This window comes from Trachymyrmex septentrionalis, unplaced genomic scaffold (assembly GCF_001594115.1).
Source record: "Trachymyrmex septentrionalis isolate Tsep2-gDNA-1 unplaced genomic scaffold, Tsep1.0 scaffold40, whole genome shotgun sequence".
Classification (NCBI taxonomy): domain Eukaryota; kingdom Metazoa; phylum Arthropoda; class Insecta; order Hymenoptera; family Formicidae; genus Trachymyrmex; species Trachymyrmex septentrionalis.
In genome coordinates this window covers 1174080-1183951 of record NW_017305569.1, presented here as the reverse complement: position 1 = coordinate 1183951, position 9872 = coordinate 1174080, and the positions used below count along the sequence as shown (strand labels likewise).

Below are 9872 nucleotides of genomic sequence, written 5' to 3'. Positions count from 1 at the left end.
CTTAAATTTATCTATGACTTGCCACAAACGAAACACCTCAATCTATTTTCCTCTCTTTCTCTCTCTCTCTTTCTCTCTCTCTCTCTCTTTCCTTTTTCCTTATTTACATTTTTTTCTTACTAAAAACTCACTAAAAAAATTCGTAGTAAAAAATTTTTAAGAACATCAAATTTGATCAAAAGTCAAGGAATTTTCAATCATTTCATTTTATATAAAAGATTGTAAGTCTTCCCTATAATTTAAAGATTTTTTGCAAGTTTGTTCTATATTAAGTGTTTTACATTATTGAGCAACTAAGTTATTGATATTCGATTGAAATTCTTAACAGTTACGCTTTGGAATATTTACTTTAAATTCTGGCATGCAAAAGTAATCGATAAAGAAGAAATAGAATTAATAAAGAAATATTAAGATTCGAGGAATTTGAGAAACTGAAAATTTATTTTAAAAATAAAATTAGTTAACAAATTTCAATAGAATAAATAAATAATTATTGAAATGAAACACCGAGTGTTTTGTATGTTCCTGAAAATTGTACATAAGAATTCTAATGTAATTGATATCTGAAATTAATCGTGAAAATTTAGAATTATTTGTTCTTTTAATTCTTTTAATTTGGAAATTGTATTTTCTTAAACAAATTCAATTTTTTATATACTTTGCTTGATATATATATATATATATATAATACATATAAAATGTATGTAAAATCCAGTAATTAATAAATAAAAATTTCTAAAGTTTTCTTAAACGAAGCCTTTGTTTATTTAATTAAATGCGTATGTATTAAAAATGTTATTGTGTTCTAAGTTACTTCTTTAAATTAACGACAGATATTTTTTGTAGGTATCCGGCACTCTCACGAAAGAATCGTAAAGAAGAAACGGATGATTGCAACGAGCTGCCAATTAAAGAAATGGATACGGTAATTACAAAGCCGCGTCGGCGACTAGGAATACGGGCCAATTCGGTGCGTTAAATGCTCCCCCGGCGATTCACGTTCCAGCCGGGGCTCTCGCGGATCTGGGATGGCCTTCTGGGAGCAAAAGTGGCAAGAGCAGCAGAAACAGCAGCAGCAACAGCGATATCGGATCAAACTCAGTTAACAAGCCCGTGTCGTCGCTGTATCGGTCGTGCAAGTAGATAGATTTTAAATCGAGTCAACTGTGGGACAACGGTAACAAAGTTAACACGGCAAAATAATCCAGGTGCGATTGGCTCGCGTATTCCGTATATAATGAAAGCACATGAGACGAGACGGTAGTGGACCCTGAGGATGGTGGATGCTGCGAGGAAGAAATTGAATTCTGTTTTTACACGCCGCCTAATCGCTCGACACATCGCAGTGTCAAGGGAGATTCTGTTTAATGCAGAACACTGAAAAATGTAGATACAAGTATAGTTACAAAGAAGACACTATTAACCCCATCCTACTCCATCGAAACCTTTCGTGTGTATCGACAGTATCCACGATCGATCAGCGAAAGTACAGGCTATAAAATATAACGCTACGCCAACGTCGAAGAGAAACGTACTGGATGTCGCAAGGAAAAGGAATGACACGGTGAGAAGACCTAGAGACAACCAATCTCAGGAATGTGACGTGTGGCAGAATTCCGTGTGAGGAAATCAGTATCTTCGAACGGAAATCGTGGAACGAAAGAAAGGGAGGAACGTACGGAATAACAGATCGACATATACGGGATCGAACAAAGATTCGTCCCAACAAGTGTCCTTACGGATTTAAAAGTTTCCTGCCCGACGTCATCTTCGTCGCGAAGCGGCGTTGACCGTGTTATGGAATGAATCGATGCCCGGACGGGGCATCTAAGTGTCCACGATCATCATCTTCAATACGAGCATCATGACCCCGATAATGCGGCTGCTCCTCCTATCCGCTCTGCTGGCCATACAATCCTGCTCGACCGTCTGTTCAGCGAGCAGCGATGGTAAACCTAATGGCCCGATCTTTAATCTAGATCACACTGTTCTGGAAAAGAATTTAGCGGCAATCTTCAACAAGGTGGCACATAGTTCCGCGACCACGAAGCGCAGCGTGCCGGCATACGATGCTCAGGTGTCGGCTAGCACAACGTTGTCGACGGTACCATCGCCGTTGACCACCAGTACGATCACCAGTACAACCACCGCTAGCCCGTCGATACCCGCTATTAAGTATCCGGCAGCGCCACGGGCCACAGCATCGCCCGTCTTTCGGGATCTGCCGTCGTACGCGCCTCCTTCCAGGGCACTCTTCACGCCACCCCTACCACCAGAGTACCTGCACCCATTCGCCGATAAACCCACGCTGCGAGGTACCAACTCGGACGTGCATACCAACAACAGGAGACCGGTACCGCCACCGAGCTTGACGCCGGCGCACGAGCGGATACCCATCCGACCGCCGGATCTACCTCAAAGTCCTTCTCAAGTACCAGAGAGACATCATTCTCATACGAGGATCAAACCGGCAAATGTGCCCGACAGCAGAGAGCAGAGACCGGCGGAATCTGGTGAGGCCGATCGAAAGAACGGCACGAATGATCCTTCGTTCGTGACTCTTCATTATCCCAGTATTTCTAGGATTTTATCTGGCAGCAACGGCAGGAAACAGGATATTCCCGATATACTATTAAAGCCTTTAGCTACGAAAAGTCCGTTGCTGCCGAATATTCCTCCTGCCCTAACGACCGATAAAACTACGTCGCCGCCAAGCACCATGACGCCGAAAGCGCCCGGCAGTACCGTGGATCCTTCGAAGATCGCTGTCACGCAGCCAACGATCTTCAACCTACCAAACACTGGCCGACAGGACGACGACAGCTATCATCACGGCCTGAGGAACGAACATGACACTGATAGTATCGAAATAGTGGATACGGAGAGGCTACCGTATCCGCAAGCGCAGCCGCCGGCGCCAACGCCAAAGCGACCAGCAAACGTCAACGACGACGACGATGACGACCGTTTGATACCACACGTCGACACGCATCCACTTGAGTCTACGTGGCGGATCGCCTGGTCGCTACACGTGTACGTCGCGGCGATTATGTTTACGCTCATGGCCTTGTATTCGATCTACAAGATCGTGCGTTTCAACGAGGCAACGAATTTACTCACGCAATCGTACTTCCTAGCCGTTCATCTACTGTTGACCACAATCTGCACTCTGAGGTGCTTTCACCTCTTTTACGATGCTTACAATCTCGGACATTCGCTGCCAGAATCATTGTCTAGAGTACTAATGTACCTGCCGGCACCACTCTTGTCTACGGCGTTTGCCACTCTGATGTTGTACCTTGCCCGGTGCTCGGAAGCACCATCGCTTAACAACAACATCCTCTCGCCTATTACGCTTGTATTTTCATCCACGGTGCACATTATACTGTGCGTATCCCTGCACGTGTCCGCGCACATGCTCGGCTATCAGGACGAGGCGAGAATCCTGCCGCTCATCTGCCAGTGCATTTACATCATCGTCTGCATCACTCTAGGTCTGTGCTACATGTACGTGTACCGCGTGGTGCGTTCGCAGATTCATATGGCCAGCAATAAGGCAGCCGGCGCAAATCATATGATGGGCGCCGACCCTACTACGGTGGCTCTCAGCACTGCCATCACCACCACTATTGCCACCGCTCTGTTGTTCATCCTCATGGGCCTCGTACAGCTCTACGGCGTATTCGGCGTTCAGGAACGTCCGCAACAATTTCCATGGCTCTGGTGGGGCTGGCAGTTCTCCGTCAGATTACTAGAGCTATCCGTTTGTGGTCTCCTAGCCTGGGTTGCCAGCCTATCTCAATATCCGTTGCGCGAGAAACAGATGCAGCAACACTCGGCACACTCGGGCTTCGCTCTGTTCCCCTGCGGCAGTTCCACCTCTACCGAAAATATGGATGATGTACTCTACCCCGCCATATGTAGTACCAACCAAGCGATTCAAAATTATACCATGAGAACAGGAAAACAAGTCTACGACGATAGTTTTCCACTGAATACTTTGCCCGAGCATTTGAACATATCAGGTAAAAAAATTGTAACATCTTATATTTCTCATTAATAATCTATAATATAATCTATATTATAATTGAATGTTTAAAATTTACTTTTCATTATCAATCTAAAAGAGACTAATATTATATTAATTATCGGACTGTTCAATATAACTGTTAATTAATTTGCAGTAACTAATGATTATTTGTTGTACAGGTACCTTTGAGAGACATTCCATCCGCAAGTCAGGTACAATGGGCCACTTTCCTCACGAAGGTCGGGGTTCCTTAAGTCGTCATGGAAACGGTATACAAACTCTAAGGAACTCAGAGACTCGCGGGAGGCATACGCCTGTACAAGGCCTACACGAACAAGCTCCAACCAGCGGCTCGACGATGCTAGTCGCCGAGGACGGCTTCGTTAGGTTCCGGAGTCTTGGTGCGGAAGAAGATGAGCTGTCCGATACGCAGAGCATGGTCGGCACTCACGGCAGGGGAAGTTCGCTCGCTGGTAGTGTTAGATATAACGCGAGGCATCCCACAGTACAGCATCAGCACCCCCATCAGCACCAACACACGCTGCAACACTCGCATCCGAGTCAACATCAAACCCACCACCAACTTTACAACAACACATAAAGGCTGTGCCAACGCGATGACTAGAACGTGATTCTTGTTGACTCGGTAGGTAACGAGAAATAAACTTTCAATCGTTTATTATTTTAATGAGAAATATGTAAAAAATAAAATGCTAGTAAATGCATAAATAAGACGCTAATATTACAATATTAGCAAAGAATTTTTTGTAATAAATAAATTTTGGGATAGATAAATAATAAAATTTTAAATCATTTAGCTTTATGAGTAATGTTATATAATTGGTGGTTTTTTTATTACAGACGTAACGATCGTCGTCGATGAAACATAGGATATATCGACACTCGCGAGAATCGTCGCCCTCGCAAACTTCGGTCTAAACTAATTTTATCTCGTACTCTATGTAAGATATGTCCTGTGTATAGACAACCTAATTGCCATTCCTGCTCTCCCGCTTTGCATCGACGTCCGAGCCAAGCCTCTGCCGTACGATATCTATACATATTTATTTTGATCCTCGATAAGCAAGTAAAAGTATACGGCGAACTCGTTTGGGGTTCTTCTACCTATATGTGGGTAGTTCAGGGTATATTGAAACTTGATCTTATATTAGGCACTTGGTACTTATTAAGATTCATGTGATTGAAAAAAAATAAAGAAATAATGTGTCTCACTGAAGTATATAGGAAAATGCTTTTCTCTCGGTTTTATGTTCACTGTTAGTACCGAACACGGCTGTGGAACGTATTGAAGGAACAAATGATTTTAAATTAGTTCTAATGCCACATAAGGAATTCCGATGTATTTTAGCAAACATACTGCTATTTATTCGATGCCACGTTATAGAAGACTTCGACGTTATATTTTTGTCCCAGCAGTTTTTATAACATTCATTATTTTACATAGTCGTACATTAAAAAGCATTTCAATGACCACCTTTCAATTGATACTTGTTCTTCTTTGAATTTACTATTGTGACGGAAATTCGACATAAAGTCAGCTTTGCGATCAGCAGGAAGTATATTTTTTACAAAAAAAAAAATTGTACGCGAGGTCCAAACACTCAACTGGGGAAAACAATTACGATTCTCATTCAGGTATTCCGAGATTAGGATATGATTGTGTCAAGCTGAAAGCGATGTTTGTACAGTCGATGATAATTTATCACTCAGTCCAATTGTACGATTTAGTTAGCGGCTAAGACTAGATTAAGAAAATTGCGGGTTACGTTAAGTTTAGCCATTAAGTTAGGCAAGACGCGACTAAAATGTCAACAGGTTTACATTTAATAAATCGAAGGAGAATAAGGAAGATGTCAAAAAAATACTATTACCGATTTAGAATAGATGACATAAGTGCGATTTAATGTCACACACACACAGGCCAGCATTTTATTTTATTTCTCAGATTCTAAGGTACAAAATAGTACTTTTTACCTTTCACTTCGTATATCAATAGGTCGCAATGTATATGTTTATATATGGACATTGTAAATAAGGTATACGGGCTCGTCGTGAGTGAATCTACTGTTATGATGGAATCCGATTGGTTCTATTCGAGATATTGGAATTTATACATTTCTTGGTTGTATAAAAAAAGATATAAGACTTGTATTTTAATTTATGTCAGAAACTGTATTTATTATGTGAAACATTCCACAACAAGTGATCAGTGTGTGCGCGATCGATTTGTGTGGGATTTTATTGCAATTATAAATTTACCTAGGCGCTAAATGAAACGGAACAAATGTAAATAAAAGCTTTTTTGCGAAGTCTTACGTTTGTCTTACTTTCGAATGCGATTTTAGTCATTCTAGATGCAGCAGATGTACGTAAAACATACTTCTGATTTTTACATTTTTATAAAAAAAATGAATCTTAGTTTGAATATACCTTCACAGGTTATTGTGTTCACATTATTAATTTATATCGGGGTAGCATAATTTAGATAAATTTTACAAGACTGCTGTCAGAGTTTATAATTTGACATGCATTACACAAAAATGTTCCCAAATTTAGGTTTCCTATAAACAAATTTCATATTGTAATATATAAATATAATGTGTTAGTTATGTATGCATATTTAAATGATTTTGTTTTTTTATTGTACCATTTCTTTCCATTTTCATTCTCCATTTCGTTTAAATTCCTCATAGAAACATATCATGCATGTTATTTTATTTTCAAAGAATGTTTATTAATATTTTATATATTGATATATATATTATATTTTATGATTAATTAGATTAGATATGATTTTAGATTTTATATGATGTTTATATGAGACAACGAATAACGATATCACATTGATTTCTTTCGAAATCTATTAATTGAAAAAAATTTGACTTTGGTAAGTATATTTTATAACAATATATAACTCTCCTTATTTTTATGAAAAATATTTGATCAACGATGTTAAATAGAAGTATTAATCGTACATATTAATACACATTAAAGTATCTACTAATTAAAGCTCCTGAATAGTCCACAGCCATATTATACATGTCGTTTATAAATAAAGACAATTTGAATAAAACCAAATAATGAGATTGCTTTAAAACATTTGTAAAAATGGACGAAAACTATGCTTATCCTCCCTGACGGTCAATAAATAATCGTGAAAAGTCATAAAAAGCATGTACTCGTATAAATGAAAATAACGCATGCGCATTGAATAAAAGCATTTAATGTGCATTTTATCGCTTTTTACATCATAATGGAATTATTTGAATCATTACGTCATGATTCAATATGGTTGTGATGATTACTCAGGAATCTTAAGAAATTAGATACTTTGTGGACTTTATACCAGGAAGTTTTCTATAATGTTGTAACACAAACGTTTAATAACACAGAATTGTAGTGCACTTGTACTTAACATTTCGTATCTTTATCAAACTCTGATAAAGCATAAGATAAGTTATATAAAGCAGAGTAGTCTCGTTATTGATTTAGCATTTGCTCATAATTCGTTAATTCATTGACTTATAATAATCCTTCGCGTGTTATTATAAATAGATAAGTGTAATATTTAACGTATAAAATATTAGTAAATTGTATCAATTAATTATAATAACAAAAAAAAGAATGAGTTTGAATAAAAAGTGTGTTACATTAAGTGAAATGAACAACCAGTTCACAGAAGATGTGCTAATAAATATTCTCTCCAAAATATGCAACGGAAACGAAGTGCAATTGACAGATTGGAGTTTTAACGAGGGATCTGCTAAAGGTGATAATTATTTGTCAAATATTTACAAGGGCAAAGTAAATGGCATTATAAATGGTGATCCAAAGCAACATGTACAAGCGAATATTGTCGTAAAGTCAATGCCAAAAAATCCTGGAACACGAAAGACTCTTAGATGTGTAGACTTCTTCCATAACGAAATCGCTTTTTATACGCAGGTAAAATTAGACATTTATACTTCTTTTACTCTGAGACTTGTACATTTTCATTTGAAAAAAATTATATTTATTTGTGTAACTAAATAAATCATTCTCTAATTATTTTGCAGATTATATCCAAATTTGAAAACTTTCTAGCAGAAAAAGGACAAACCGATCTATTATGTATACCACGTCATTTAATCTCCTCCACAGATAACGATAACGGTTTTCTAATTTTAGAAGATGCTTCTTGCTTAGGATTTCGTGTCGTCTCACGACAGAACTGCCTAGATTGGGCAGAATCTTTAGCTGTCTTGAAGACATTGTCCAAATTTCACGCGATCTCATTTGCGTACAAAGATCAAAAAAAGGAAGAGTTTGCAGAAATGACAAATTCTTTGAAAGAAACCTTCTTCAGCCATGAACATTGGGACTGGTACAAAGGGTTTCATGTAAGTAACAGCGAAATGATAGAATCAGTTTATTTTCTGGAATAAAAGGACCTTTTTCCAGGAAAAGATACAAGTTCTAATTAAACACGCATTAGCTACCGAATATCCCAATAGCAAAGCTGAGAAGCAATACAATTCTTACAAATTTGGTGCTCTCTTTAACAAGTGTACAGAACTATGTAATAGAAGAGATGCTCCTACATCTATCGTAGTGGAAGGTGATTGTTGGGGTCCAAACTTTTTAATCCGCGACATTGGAAGAAATCAAAAGCAAGCATTGATGCTCGACTTTCAGCTTGCACGTTGCGCAAGTCCTGTCATAGACCTGTCGTTTCTAATTTATGCTTGTACTCTGAAGTCATTTCGTGATCAATATTTTGATGAGATATTAAAAACGTATCACTCCGAGTTGAGCAATGCCATTAGATTACTCGGGTCTGACCCAGAGAAACTTTATCCATGGGATTTATTCATGAAAGAGGTAAAAAGAGATCGTTTTATGATAATTTTTCTCAAGAGAGACAATACTATAATCAATGTGTAATTAATTTCAGGTGAAGGAGCAATTTGTGTTTGGTGTGTTTGCTTCGCTTGACGCTATCCTATTATGCCTGATAGATTTATCCGAATCATTTACCATAGACACAGCTATTGAGGGTGATGAAGCAATAGATATTAGTGATGGGATATCATTTTCTGATCTTACAACAATCGGAAGGCAAAGACTAGCGGATGTCATAGTTCACGCCGTTGAAAAAGGATACATATAACAAAGCTTTACTATAAAATCATTATCTGTTATAAAATATAATTAAAACAATTAATAAACGTATTATTTGTATAATTCAATAAGTTTTCTCCTTATGAGAGACACAATATTCTTCGAATGTTATATAAATATTAAAAAGGGAATAATATTCATTCAATATTCTAAGAATATTTTGTGCTTATGGGATTGCGATACACTAACTAATCTATATTATTTAAATAAATAAAATATTTTTAATTTTTCTGAAGAGATTCTTATTAAAACAACACAAATGTATTATTTGATATAATTTAATATAAATTTTCTTACGACATAAATAAGAATCTATATATTATCTATAAATAAATGAAATATTTTTAATTTCTCTAAAAAAAATTGTATATAGGGGAAGAATCTTTTTAAATTATTAATTATTCATTCTGTTAAAAATATATTTTCTTTAGACTGCACTTAATATTTTTATATTTCTGTAATGTTATATCAACTATAAAGAAAATGATAATTGGATTATGTTGCTCGCATGCAACTTCATCAGAAACAATGTTTACGTAATATATTTTTTTACAACTTTTTATTATTCTTTTTCTTTGCCAAGGCAAAGTCTTGCAAATTTCCAAGTTTTCTGAAACGTTATAGAATCTCCATAGTGAACATATTACGATATATGCATACA

General features: G+C 37.2%; 2 protein-coding genes across 2 annotated transcripts in view; both read left to right on the top strand.

The window, feature by feature from the left end:
* LOC108750981 overlaps window positions 1-6517 on the top strand; it is a 46728-nt gene extending 40211 nt beyond the window's left edge. The window contains exons 2-4 of the mRNA XM_018490877.1: window positions 847-4025; window positions 4210-4676; window positions 4892-6517. Coding sequence (XP_018346379.1) covers window positions 1865-4025; window positions 4210-4631 — 2583 coding nt within the window. The 5' untranslated portion in view covers window positions 847-1864 and the 3' untranslated portion in view covers window positions 4632-4676; window positions 4892-6517. The remainder of the gene's footprint in view (window positions 1-846; window positions 4026-4209; window positions 4677-4891) is intronic.
* A 1072-nt stretch (window positions 6518-7589) lies between these two features.
* LOC108750990 lies at window positions 7590-9267 on the top strand. The gene is made up of 4 exons (XM_018490897.1): window positions 7590-7996; window positions 8107-8430; window positions 8492-8911; window positions 8985-9267. Exons 1-4 carry the CDS (start codon window positions 7676-7678, stop codon window positions 9198-9200), a joined length of 1281 nt encoding a protein of 426 aa, XP_018346399.1. The 5' UTR covers window positions 7590-7675; the 3' UTR covers window positions 9201-9267.
* Window positions 9268-9872: the final 605 nt, after the last annotated feature.

What these genes read in the sequence shown, in the direction of transcription:
- LOC108750990 (XM_018490897.1), top strand. Translation starts at nt 7,676, where the DNA reads ATGAGTTTGAATAAAAAGTGTGTTACATTAAGTGAAATGAACAACCAG. An exon ending in ACTGGTACAAAGGGTTTCAT is followed by an intron (nt 8,431 to 8,491) that starts GTAAGTAACAGC and finishes ACCTTTTTCCAG; the next exon opens with GAAAAGATACAAGTTCTAAT. An exon ending in GGGATTTATTCATGAAAGAG is followed by an intron (nt 8,912 to 8,984) that starts GTAAAAAGAGAT and finishes AATTAATTTCAG; the next exon opens with GTGAAGGAGCAATTTGTGTT.